This window comes from Nycticebus coucang, chromosome 18 (genome assembly GCF_027406575.1).
Source record: "Nycticebus coucang isolate mNycCou1 chromosome 18, mNycCou1.pri, whole genome shotgun sequence".
Taxonomy (NCBI): Eukaryota; Metazoa; Chordata; class Mammalia; order Primates; family Lorisidae; genus Nycticebus; species Nycticebus coucang.
The window spans coordinates 55,629,468-55,643,451 of record NC_069797.1 but is presented as its reverse complement, the minus strand read 5'-3'; the positions used below and the strand labels follow the sequence as shown (position 1 = coordinate 55,643,451).

Genomic DNA, 13,984 nt, shown 5'->3' with positions numbered 1-13,984 from the left:
TAAATCAATGACCAAAGGTTTAGTTTGCATTGAAACTTTATAAGATTACTGGTTAGCAAATACTAAAACTTAATTCTTTAGTTCTCAAAATATCATAGGGTTTTCTTTCTCACTGCTTTATACACAAAAGTTTAAATTAGAAAATGACCCATTATTTTGGAGTTCTTGTTCCTGATACAAAGAGGTCATTGCAGGAAAGAAGTATAGACATTAATTTTATAAAGAAAACTATTCTAGTTCATCTAGGTTGGGTGATAGCAACAAACTCTGTAGACTAAATACCTACAATACGTATATCTCCAGTTTTGCTCTTTAGTGCTTCAAGCTTCTAAATCCTATTAACAGCTGTCAAAACCTGGTAAACTATTTAGATGCTTTCACAATTTGTTTAATTGGATAGTTAGAAAATGGCATGCTAGAAAAGCCCACCCCACCCCCCTTTCTTTTAGCCTGGCTGAACATCTGTAGCATTAGGGCCTCATTATCTCTGAATTGGCATAGCAAATCAGTAGCATCATTAAAATGCCACATTAAGATGATTAAGCTTCTTTGTTATCCAGTTGACTTTTGCATGTGCTGAGGATTTCATGGTTATGACCCCCGATCCTTGTAAAACACTTCAACAACATCACCCTTTTGTGCCTTCCCTAATAGCCTCTGTCTTTTGTCCCTTTTCACAATCTCTTTGGCAAACCTGAGGCTATGACTTCAAAATGTTGTCCTTCTCAGAGTTGGATTCTCAGGTCTCGTAGCTCAGGGTGGCAATTCAGAACCTTCTTTTTATTCTTAGTAACAACGAGCTATCCAAGACACCCAAGTTGCCTGTTTGGTTTGCCATCTTTGATAGGTTCTTCCCTCCAACCGAGCATTTTATGTGCCTGTAAAAACAAACTGGGGCACAGTTGGCTGAGACTGCTATTGCCCCTGAAGGATTTAGATGTTGGATCCTTTCCAGGACCCATTGTTTTTGCAGTGTCTCAGGTGAAACCAAAAATGTCTACTCTGGAGTGCAAGCCTTTCATGTGATAACCATCACCCCAGGAAATGAAACCATGTGCATCAGCCCCAGTGAGCCAAACCTTTGTTCTCTTCAGCCTACAAAATTCTCTCTGGGGGGTGTGTGTGTTAGTGTGTGTCATCTTCCTAAGAGGCCTCCAGAACACAGACAAAGCTGGGAACAATTGTACCCCAAAGCAGCTCCTTTAGAAAGAAGTTAAGTTTAATCTAATTTCCTAGGGGTTAGATTCAATTTAGACCTCTTTCCCCCCTCTGGGATTGTATAGCAATTACCTTTATCAGCAATTTATGATTTGGTATGTTCTTGGCTCTATAAGTTCAATTATGAAAACTTTACTCAGGAAGCCCTTTAAGATATTTTATTAGGAAATAGATCATATTTGTAAAAAAGGCAAATAATTACATGTATCGTTTAAAGAACAACAACGAAACAAGCATCCATACTACCACCACCTGACTTGAGAAATAAAATTTTGCTGGTACCTGTGAAGATTCCTGATGGTTTTTGAAGTATCAGTTTAAGGCATGTGTCTCAGAAGCCTCGTACATATTGTAAGAAGATTAGAATTTACAAAACCGAAATGGGGAACTGTTCACATTTCAAAAGGTTTATTCATTTTTCAAAAGACTTCAGGATGCTCTGAGGCAGTTCTCCAAATATACGTATATTCAAGTATTTTCGCCAAATCTTCAAGATTTTCTCCCTTCATTAATTAGGTCAGTTGTTTCCAGTCACTGACAACTGAAAATCAGAGAAAAATAAACATCTCGGAATAGATAATTTAAGTCAGTGGGACAGTATTATTGGTGTTACATGAAACATTTTACGAGCACATCAACTATATAAAGACAAATCTGAAGTGGCTGGTTACATCATGCTAAATATAAGCAAAATGAAATAGGTGAGCGAGAACCAAGTAAAGGAAGTTTTTGTTTGGTCTTATTTTCTGGGGAAGGATATCCAGGAAGACTCCATGGAAGAAGCGGTATTTAGACTCCATCTGGAAGTTTGAATAGAATATTGATGTGGTAGAGGGCAGAGGTGTGGGAAAGGGCAGATGAGAGGCTTAGAGAACTGTCATAAGTCAGATTGCTGCTGTGCTTCTCAAACTTTAATGTAGGGATGACTCCTTGAGGATCTTGTTAAAATGCAAATTCTGGTTTAGTAGGATGGAGGCTTGAGCATCTACATTTCTGAAAAAAAGCTTCAGGGAATGGCAGAAGTGCTGGTCCAAGGACTTGACTTGGAGTGGCAAAGTTCCAGCACAGAGGTTAAGGTGATTCAAGAAGACTGAGAAATGAGATGATCAGGTAGGCTTGGGGCAGGTTCTGGACAGGCACTTGAATGCCTTACTACAGTGTTTGGCCTTTATTCTGTAAGCAAATGAAATCGTGGAACGTTCCTAAATAAGGGTTTCATTGCTACAGGATGATTGATCTGGCGGTAGCATGTAGTATGACAGAGTTTTGCTCATACTACAAACTAGTTAGGAGGCTAACACCATGATGTAGTCATGTACCAAGAATTTATTGGATGTCTACTTCATGTAGGTCACTGTGTCAAACTCTAGAGCTGTGATTCTCAACCACCATTATGCGTAAGATTTACCTAAGGAATATGTTTTAAAATGAGTATTTCTAGCCCCCATACCCAGACTAAGAGATCTATGGTGGGAGCCCCAGAATTTCTATTTTAAAACCACGCAACCTCCGTCTTACAGTTTCAGTAGTGTCATAGGGAATATTTAGTTAAAAAACCAAACACAAAACCTGTATAGCTTCTGCCCACAGGTAGCTTATATGTTGACAGAGGAGATGAGGTGAGTTTGTAAGTCACTCAGAGGAGGAAAGAACAGGTTGTTTTCCAGCTAGGGGGATCAGGGAAGGCATAGTATGAAGAAGAGAGTATTAGTTTCACCTTAAAAGATGTGTAGGATTTGGGCTGGGTGTGGTGACTTACTCCTATAATCCTAGCACTCTTAGAGGCTGAGGCCAGAGGATCCCTTGAGCTCAGGAGTTCCAGACCAGCCAAGCAAGTGCTAGACCCTGTCTCTACAAATATCGAAAAATTAACCAGGTGTTGTGCCTGGAGACTGTAGTCCCAGGTACTTGGGAGGCTGAGGTAGGAGGATCGCTTGAGCCCAGGAGTTTGAGGTTTCTGTGAGCTATGATGATGCCATGGCACTCCAGCCTGGGCAACAGATTGAGACTCTGTCTCAAAAAAAAAAAAAAAGAGATGTGTAGGATTCAGACCTGTAGCCATGTCAGTGAGAGACATTTTAAACAATGGAAATAATACAGACAAAACCAAGAACACTTAATATGTAGAAGTTCTTTAGTTTGGTTAAACATATCTTGAGTAGTCGAAATTAACATTCCAAAGATAGGTTGGGGCCAGATGTTAAAAGGCCTTTTAAATTCTCTGTTTGTGAGTTTGGACTTTATTTTGTTGGCAGTGGAGAATATTGAAGATTTTTGTCAGGGCCATGACATGACCAGAGCTATATTTTGGGAAGAGCAATCTTGTGGCAGTGTACAAGAAGAGCTGGAAAGGAGAGAGACCGGGTGCAGAAGGCCAGGGTGGAGGCTACAGCAGCAGATCGTGGGAAAAGGAACAGGGTCTGAGGATTAGGATCATGGCCACACAGAATGGTGAAGTGAAGAAACAGACTGGAGGTTGACTGCAAAGATAGAACCAATGGAGGATTCAATGAGAAAGGAGAGATAACTGGAAGGATTCTAGGTTGAGGAACTGGGAAAATACCTGGGAAATGGAAGACTGAAGAAGGGGAGAGAGAGAAATATTTGGGGCTTAATTATGTAAGTTGCTAGTTGCAGCCTTAAGAATGGATGGAATTGCCATAGGAGAGGTGTGTAGAGGGAAGAAAAAAAGAAGGTTATGGGCAATATTTAGGACACGGAGGAAAGAAGCTAGAAAGAAGGAAGCAAACAAGAAATAGTGGTTCATAGTGTCAAGAGGCACAGAGAAGTTGGGGTGCATGGCATAGAAAAAGGCATTGGATTTGGGGATCAGGAGATTATTGTGATCTTCAAGGGAGAAGCCTCAGTGAATTATGGAGGTAGAAACCAGATTGGAGGGAATTTTGAGTCAGATTTGAGGATGTAACCGTAGATCACCTTTGCAGTAAATCTGTCTAGGAAGAAATGTTGAGAGAGGATGAGTTTAGGCATGATGTGATGAGGTTAAACTACATTGCAAATGGAAAAGAAAAGTGCTTGCGTCTCGAGAACCTGAGGACATAGAGCTGATAGATCTTGGAGACTGGCTTGATGTGGAAGGGATTCCACGGTTTTAAGACTTGGACGGGAAGAAGAGAGATGCCATTGATCAATATAAATAAGTTATAAATTATTAATGGAAGCAAACTTGGTTTCAAAGATGATAAGTTTGATTTTAGACATGTTCAGTCATCTTTTCTAGGGGTATTAAGTATAATGCCCACCTTTTCTCTGCTCCCAGTGTCTTCCAAGGACTAGAGTGAGAATCTCTTTATTAAAGCAGACTGTATCTCTCCCCGCTGTTTTGGTGGCTGGGCGCTAAGCTTCCAAATCTCTCAGGAATCTCATTCATACCTGAGATTCTAATTTATTCTAATATCTAACTCTGTTAACCTTCACATAGCAAACCATAATAAATTGCTGGTCCCCAATAACCATGCAGAGAGGTCATCCAGGTGATTTATCTCAAACTGGTAAGACTCCAAAGGCAAACCAGCAACCAGGAACGTTTTTGTTCCAGCAAGTCCAAAGGACTTCCCTAATGCCCAGTACATGTGACTCTTCTGCTTTCCATTAGGGCCCTGGGTCTCCAATACCATCTTCCTTGCTCTAGAGCTAAGTCCTCAAGGACTAAAGCCAAGATCTGATTTTGAGCCAGGAATGTGAAGTATTGAGTTCCAGGTCTGGGCTACTAAGGCCAAAATTCCGAGGAAAGGAGCAGCTTTCTAATATTTTCAGAAAGATCCAGCACATTGATCTGACTATTTTTTAATGTTCAATGGCCATGGAGTGGCCCGAGTCTTTTACTACTCACATTTTCTAACCAAAATAAAAAGGATCCTTTTTCTGCTGGCCCTTTCTGTCTGCTGTTTTTGGTTTTCAGTAGCTGAAATTTTCCGTTGAGGTTCTTTTCAACGCCTACATGCAAACTGAAGAGCCACTCAAGCTTTGGTGGGATGTTACCCACAGCTGGAGGGATGCAGGAAGGGAGGAGGGTATAAGCCTCAGGTGCATCTTTCCCTTAAAAAAAAAAATTTTTTTTTTTTAACTTAAGCAAATCACTTCCATATGAAGGTAAGCAAGACCTGGCCAGAGAAAGAAAGAAATGAACTTCTTCCAAAGGAGGAAAACAGATATCCATTCATGTAGGTGGATAACCCAGCTACAAAGGATGGGCAGGATTAAAACGTTGAATGTTATCCTGCAGCCCCACATCTCTGCAGAAGAGTGAAAGGTTGTGAACCGTGAACTGTGGCGAGAAGCAGGGAAACGGCGTCACAGCCATGGCTCCTCTGATGGTGGTTAGGCCCTGTCTTGCTCTATTAAGCAAACACAGTTATTGTAGATGAAAGGTAATCTTGATAGAAGTGAAAATTGAAACTTGGGTTAAAGGGAGCCAGCCAGGCACAGCTGCAGTTGGACTTCCTCCTGCGTGGCTACAGGAGCAACACTCACTGATGTTTTTTGGAAGGGGTGTGGTTTTTGTTAATATCTTTTTTTTTTTTCAGAGTGTCTTTGGGCTTTAACATCTATACCACTGATGGAAGGATGTGGAATATAGTTGGTTAAGAAGGCCTGTAGACTTCATGTGTCTAGCGTGTGAGGTTGAATCCAAGTGATTGGTAGTTCAGGGTTAAGATGAGCATTCAAGTCACACTTCTGCAAGTAACTGGCTGTGTAACCTTGGAAAAACATCATTGAAAAGGTCTCTGCTCCCAGATTTCCTAGTCCAGTAGAGAAGAAGGTTGGATTAGTGGGTCTCTAAATTCTCTGCCAACCCTAAATTCCATCGATTTGTGATTCTTCATGGGGATGTACAACTTCGTATTTCTAAGGACCAATGTCTGAAAAAATAAGCATTTGGCTGGGTACGGTGGCTGACATCTGTAATCCTAGCACTCTGGGAGGCCAAGGTGGGTGGATTGCCTGAGCCCAGGAGTTTGAGACCAACCTGAGCAAAAGTGAGACCCCCATCTCTACTAAAAATAGAAAAACTAGCCAGGCATCATGGTGGGCACCTGTAGTCTCAACTTCTTGGGAGGCTGAGGCAAGAGGATTGCTTGAGCCCAGGAATCTGAGCTTGCTGTGAATTATGACACCACAGCACTGTACCCAGGGCACAGAGGGAGACTCTATCTCAAAAAGAGAAAAGAAAAACCCAGTTACAACCTAAGAATAGGAGGAAGGGGGAAAGGGAGGGGAGGGTGGGGGAAGGTGGGTAAAGGGAAGGGGATTGGTGGGATTACACCAGCGGTGCATCTTACCAGGGTATATGTGAAACTTGGTAAACGGTCTGTGAAGCTAGTGAATGATGCCCCATGATTATATCAATGTACACAGCTATGATTTAATAAAAAAATGAAACAAAATAAATAGTGATCAAAAAAAAAGAAAAACAAAAAAACAATTTTATTTTAATTATATGTATGGATTATTTAAAATAAAATTTAGCTCTTAACTCCTCTGGAATTTTTTAGTTTTATGAAGTAGGAAGCTAACTGCATTTTGTCTCCAAAAATATAAATGATTGTTCCATATATTGATCAAGACCATATGTTGATTCTTTTAATCCACTGACGTGAAATGCCACTTACAGCAATTCTATTATAATAAATTGCCATATATACTTGGAAAAAAAAAAGAAAAGAAAAAGTATGCATGGCTCAGCACCTGTGACTCAAGCAGCTAAGGCGCTAGCCACATACACCTGAGCTGGCGGGTTCGAATCCAGTCAGGGCCCACCAAACAACGACGGCTGCAACCAAAAAATAGCTGGGCATTGTGGCAGGCGCCTGTAGTCACAGCTACTTGGGAGGCGGAGAATCGCTTGAGCCCAGGAGTTGGCAGTTGCTGTGAGCTGTGATGCCACAGCACTCTAACCAGGGTGACAGCTTGAGGCTGTGTCTCAAAAAAAAAAAGAAAAAAGAAGCATATTTTTTCTTTTGGTAGAGACAGAATCTCACTTTACTGCCCTCGGTAGAGTGCCGTGGCGTCACACAGCTCACAGTAACCCCCAACTCCTGGGCTTAGGCAATTCTCCTACCTCAGCCTCCCGAGTAGCTGGGACTACAGGCGCCTGCCACAACGCCCGGCTATTTTTTTGTTGCAGTTTGGCCAAGGCCGGGTTTGAACCCGCCACCCTCGGTATATGGGGCCGGCGCCCTGCTCACTGAGCCACAGGCGCCGCCCAGCATATTTTTTCTTAAAATATGTTAAGTATATAAGAAAAATCTCTTACAAATGTTTATTATTATTATATCAGGTAAAAATTTAGGTTTTGTTAGTGTCAGTATATAAATTTGTCTTCATTTCTTTCTTTCTTTTTTTTAATTGAGACAGTCTTACTTTGTCACCTTGGGTAGAGCTGACATCATAGCTCACAGCAACCTCAAACTCTTGGGCTCAAGTGATCTTCTTGCCTCAAGTCTCCCCAGTAGCTGGGACTTCAAGTGCCCACCACAACACAGAGCTATGTCTTCATTTTTCATGTTCTTCAGCATAAGAATATTACAGCTCTTTTTAAAATAATTGTATGTATTTATATTACAACTCTTTTGAAGACCATATACTTGGTTAGCCAAATTACTTAGTCCAGTCCCTCCTTTCCTATTCAATCCTACAATGCCAGTGTCTTGCGTTCAGTCTCCCTAACTTGGGTACATGTATCCCTGCCCTTATTTAGGCTGAGCCCCATTTACCTGCATCACGGAAGTGGTTCCTTAGGTTACATTAAAGAATTACTTTTCCTAGTCCAGTGTGGAAGCACGATACACTCCCAGCCACTTGGGAGGCTGAGGCAGGAGGATCACTGGAGTCCAGGAGTTCAGGGCCACGGGAAGCTATCATCTCACCTGTGAATAGTCACTGCTCTCCAGCCTGGGTGACAGAGTAAGACCCCATATCTAGAAAAACAATTATTTTTATCTTTCTAGACACTATTTCACTAGTACCGACAGGTTTCTATAGATTCACTGTTGTGCCTTTTTCAGTTCCAAGGGAGAGAGGTAAGATGTGTTTTAGCAATTCTTATACATGGAAGGTGAAGAGGCAAAGCTTGGCTTAAAATCAGAAAAACCCTGGTTTTCAACTCTCATAAATTCAACTCTCAATCCTAACGACTTAAATTGGACGCATTTGGAAAATTTAAATAGTATTTTTCTCCTTAAAACCTAAGGGTATGAGGCGGCGCCTGTGGCTCAGCGAGTAGGGCGCTGGCCCCATATACCGAGGGTGGCGGGTTCAAACCCAGCCCCGGCCAAACTGCAACAACAACAACAACAAAAAAAATAGCCGGGCGTTGTGGCGGGCGCCTGTAGTCCCAGCTGCTCGGGAGGCTGAGGCAAGAGAATCGCGTAAGCCCAAGAGCTGGAGGTTGCTGTGAGCCATGTGATGCCGCGGCACTCTACCAAGGGTGGTACAGTGAGACTCTGTCTCTACAAAAACAAAACAAAGAAAACCTAAGGGTATATGACCTTACTTTTTAAACTTCAGCCACACACACACATCAAAAGAAAAAAAGGTATTAAATCTGAGAACCTTTCATCTCTCCCAGTGCTGGAGAAGAGTTGCTGAAAATGTTGGTTTTGCAGTCACTTTGACCAGTCTTAACTAAAACCTATAGTCTCTGATTTGTTGGATAGTCTGTTACCTATTTTTATTCAGAGTATGTGTCTTCCTCTGACTGTGGGTCTGACTTCCAAAAACGTGTGATCATCCTAATTGTGTTCTCTTGCTTTGTAAGTGTTCTGTCGGCTTCTTTTGGCATTTAATTGCCACGTGTGGATCTTGGCTTTCTGAGCTGCTTTGATTGCTCCAAGTACAGTCACTGTTCATTTCTTGCATTTTCTTCCCTGCAGATGATTCGATGAAAGTGAAAGATGAATACAGTGAAAGAGATGAGAGTGTTTTAAAGGCAGAACCCATGGGAAATGCAGAAGAGCCTGACATTCCGTACAGCTATTCAAGAGAATATAATGAATATGAAAACGTTAAGTTGGAGAGACATACTGTCTCCTGTGACAGTGGCAGGCCAACCAGTGGAAAGATGAACTGCGATGTGTGTGGATTATCCTGCATTAGCTTCAATGTCTTAATGGTTCATAAGCGGAGCCATACTGGTAAATAGTCTCCTTTTTCTTCTTTTCTTTCTTGAGACTGAATCTCACACTATTGCCCTGGGTAGAGTGCATAGCCCACTGCAACCTCTAACTCCTGGGCTCCAGCAATCTTTCTGCCTCAGCCTCCCAAGTATCTGAGACTACAGGTGTATGCCACCACGCTTGGCTAATTTTTCTATTTTTAGCAGAGACAGGGTTTCTTTTCTATTTTTGGTAGAGACAGGGTCTCACGTCTTGCTCAAGGCTGGTCTCGAACTCCTGATCTTAAAGCGATCCTCCCACCTCAGCCTCCCAGAGTGCTATAATTACAGGTGTAAGCCACTGTGCCTGGCCATTTTTATTCATTCTTCTGAAAACTATCCTAATGCAGCCATGTGAGAAGTGGTGGAATTTGGGACTTTCGATTACTCCCGTTGATTTTTGCTATAATTCTGATGCATCTCTTTCTCTCTGCATTATCATCTATTCAGTGATTTTTTTTTTATTCCTGTTTTGCCATGCATTTGGCAAACATTGCAAAAGCTATGAATAAAAAAAGAATGTAGAGAGCCCAGTGTTCTAGGTCAGCTAAATACTTTTCTTCCCATTTAGAAGTAGGAGTTGATTATGTTTCTTAGCCATCTTTCCTGTATTTTTGCATAACACTTTTATTAAAAGCAGATCTCCTTACTATATTGGGTTCAGATTTAGCAGATGAAAGGATATTGTTTTAAAGAATTTATCTTCAGACAATAAACAGATAGTCTATAGGAATGCATGCAGATGCAGTAACCCCACTGAGCCAATAGATTCCATCTGACAGCTGATGAGACTTTAAAAAGAAGACTATCTGGTCCTCCACTTAGGGAGTTAGTCGGTGACTTTTTTCCCAAGGAAGATTATACTCAAAAGGAATATTTAGTAATGTTAAAAACTTATATCTAGAAAGCACTTCTAGAGCTACTCTTGTTTCTTTGCTCTGATTCAAGACAAGATGATACCTAAAATAGCTTTGCTAGGTGAGTGCTTTTTCTTTCATATGGGAAGATTCCATAAGTCTAAGCTTGCCTTGCAATGCAGCTCCCACCTGATCCCATTCTGAACAGAAACTATCTGAAAGATGAGCTTTGGCCAGAGGCATCTAATCTGTGCCTGTGTATCTCCACTTGCCTAGTGATCAGAAATCTTTTTTGTCCTTTTTCAAGGTGAACGCCCGTTCCAGTGTAATCAGTGCGGGGCATCTTTTACTCAGAAAGGTAACCTCCTCCGCCACATTAAACTGCACACAGGGGAAAAACCTTTTAAGTGTCACCTCTGCAACTATGCGTGCCAGAGACGAGATGCACTCACGGGGCATCTTAGAACACATTCTGGTAAGTGAGAGAAATGAGCATTCCATGTCTAGTAACCGCCTTCCGCATGGCCTGGTGTGAAAACTAGAAAGAGTTAAGCATGGAGGTTTTAATCTGTCATTCTTGTTCTGAAGGGTTACAACAGCAGAGACCTCTAGGGCTAATTACACTTCCATTAAGGCATTAATTGCTCTCCGTCTGCCTCAGTGGAGATGATCATCGTCCCACCATCCTTACTTCCCTGGAGAACAACAGACAGAAAGAACCTGCTTGACAAAAAGACTTGTTTTAATTTTTGTGAGAAATTACAGCCATCAGTATTTTTCTTTTCTTTCTTTCTTTCTTTTTTTTTTTTGTATGAGACACAGTCTTAGACTGTCTCCCCGCTAGAATACAGTGGCGTCATCATAGCTCACAGCAACCTCAAACTCTGGGGCTCAAGTGATCCTCCTGCCTTGGCCTCCCGGAGTGCTAAGATTACAGGTGTGAGCCACCATGCCCAGCCCATTTTTTGATGGTAAACTTTATTAAAAGATTATTCCTAATACAGACACACACTTTCCACTCAGAAGACTGGACAAGTAAATGATACACAGTTTGTAAATTATGAAAAACTGTAATCCAGATATAAATCATTATTTGTAGTTACTTTTTGGTCATTCTGGGCTAACTTTCTTAAACCCAACTGTTGGTCTTGATCAGCCTACTTATTTTTAAATCTCTAAAAGATGAGCAGCAGTGAGGATTCATAAAAAGCTATGTGCCCTTTTGATGTTTTTACTCCTTATTTTGACCAAGAAAGATAATATTTTTTTCAACATCTAGAATTTCCCTCTTAGAAAAATAAGACTGAGGTTTTTCTTTTTTTTTTTTTTTTTCAAATTTGGGACCTCATGTTCTTGATGTTATCTGACAAAATTTTAATTGAAAAAAAAAAAAGTTTTGTTTTTATGTTAATCCACATCTACTGCTTTGACTAAACCCCAGCCTCAAACTCGAAACTGGTTACAATTCAGAGACTGGGATTAAACAAGTCAGCCTCAGCAAAACCTAGCACGAGAAATCTTAAGTAGCAAAGGAAAGGTTTCTTTTCTTTTACAGCTCATTTTTCTTTTTCTTTTCTTCCTTTTTTTTTTTTTAGACAGAGCCTCAAGCTGTCACCCTGGGTAGAGAGTGCTATGGCATCACAGCTCACAGCAACCTCCAACTCCTGGGCTTAAGCAATTCTCTTGCCTCAGCCTCCCAAGTAGCTGGGACTATAGGCACCCGCCACAATGCCCGACTATTTTTTGGTTGTAGTTGTCATTGTTGTTTGGTAGGCCCAGGCTGGAATTGAACCCGCCAGCTCTAGGGTATGTGCCTGGCACCTTAGCTGCTTGAGCTACAGGCTCAAAGCCTATAGCTCATTTTTCAAAGTAATGAATTAAGGATGGGTTTTATTTTAAAAAAATTAGAATGGTTCTGTTGCCTTTTTGAAGTAAGAAACAATAGTAGGCATTTTTAGACAGATTCTAAATGACCTCAAATTATGCAGAAACTTAACATTTTTAGCCCTAGCAAACCTGCATTTATTTTAATTTGGGATGTCATAAAGACCTTTTAGCTCTTTAAATCCCCAAACCTCAAGAGAAGTTAGAAAATAAAAATTGCAGTCCCTAAAACTCTGACACGTTTACTGAATATATTTTATTAACAAATAAAAAGTCTAGCTTTGGCTCAGCACCTGTAGCTCAGCAGTTAGGGCAGGAGCCACATACACTGGAGCTGGCAGGTTCGAATCCAGCCCGGGGCCCACCAAACAACAATGACAACTACAACCTAAAAACAGCCAGGCGTTGTGGCAGGTGCCTGTAGTCTGAGGCAAGAGAATTGCTTAAGCCCAAGAGTTGGCGGTAGCTATGAGCTGTTACGCCACGGCACTCAACCCAGGGTGACAGCTTGAGGCTCTGTCTCAAAAAAATAAAAAATAAAAAAGGCTAGCTTTTCACAGAGTAGATATACTTAACATATTTCCAGCAATAAAGCATTTGGGGAGTTGGGAGGATGAAGGTATCCTCGATTGGATGGGTAAACTTTTGAAGAAACTTTTGCTTCATTTTAGATATTTAGATGAAGTCATTTTTGCAATTCATTCTTATTTCTATTATTCAAAAATATCCTTCATTAGCTCAATTTGTATCGTTTAATCTAAACTATAGCCTATTTGCTACTGCCACTTGGTAAGGACAAGCTAACTTTATTTAAATATGTCAATATTCCCCAAAGGCCATCAATTTCTAGTAGAATGGCTAACTTAAACAAACTCCAGCATTCCTTAGTTACAGTCGATGGACATCACAAAATAAGGAGTTTCTTCCTATTTTATTCTTATTGCATATACTCTCCTTGAAGAATAAAGGGCCCTATTTTCTTTTTCCTGAAGAAACAAGATTTGACCTGGAGTCAGAACACTATGCTAAATGGTAAAATCATTAAGTCCAAATCCTTTCATCTGTGACAGGAGGTGATCCTTTTGAAGAATACCCTGACGTAATAATTAATCATAAACCATGACCTTATTTCAGCTAAATAAATTTGAAAGCAAGATAAAATTTAAGAGTATCCAAGTCCACTGGCATGAACTGTGGTCACAGAGCCCCAACGTACCCTCTGTACGGAACTCCCGTAACCCTTGGGGGTTACTGAGCGTTCCTTGTGCTCTCCCCCCAGTTGAGAAACCCTACAAATGTGAGTTTTGCGGAAGGAGTTACAAGCAGAGAAGTTCCCTTGAGGAGCACAAGGAGCGATGCCGCACTTTTCTTTCAAGCACTGACTTGGGGGACACTGGTGAGTTCATGCAACACACGCATTCCATAGACATTTAGTGATCATCTGCTGTCCTAGAAGGCCAGATAGGTTAGTAAGGAACAAGACAAAAAATCCTGCCCTTGGGGAGTTCATAGTTTCATCACGGCAGACAGATTATAAACAAAGTAAATAAGCAAATTATCTATTAGAAGGCTAGAAGGTTGTTAAGTGCTATTGAGAAAAATGAAGGAGGTATTGAGGGGTGAGGGTGAGTTAGGGAAGGCTTCAGGGAGGTAATATTTCAATAGACCGAATAGGAGGAAGAGTGAGCCCTGCAGATAACTAGGGAACAGCAATGAAAAGGTCCTGGGGCACAAATTGAAGACCTGTCAATAGTCTTGTGCAGATGGAACAGAGTGAGTAATGGGATATGAAGCCAGAGAGGAAATGGGAAATCAGATCTTATCAGGTCTTATAAGCCTTCCTAAAGAC

The 13,984-nt window shown here is 41.1% G+C and overlaps 1 protein-coding gene across 2 annotated transcripts in view; it reads left to right on the top strand.

Moving 5' to 3' along the window:
- Positions 1-13,984, top strand: part of IKZF3 (IKAROS family zinc finger 3) — a 115,892-nt gene that overhangs the window by 70,981 nt on the left and 30,927 nt on the right. The window contains exons 4-6 of one of the 2 annotated variants that reach the window (XM_053570029.1): positions 9,114-9,374; positions 10,559-10,726; positions 13,415-13,531. In XM_053570029.1, the coding sequence (XP_053426004.1) occupies positions 9,114-9,374; positions 10,559-10,726; positions 13,415-13,531 (546 nt within the window). The remainder of the gene's footprint in view (positions 1-9,113; positions 9,375-10,558; positions 10,727-13,414; positions 13,532-13,984) is intronic. The other variant, XM_053570030.1, reaches the window with a different exon arrangement.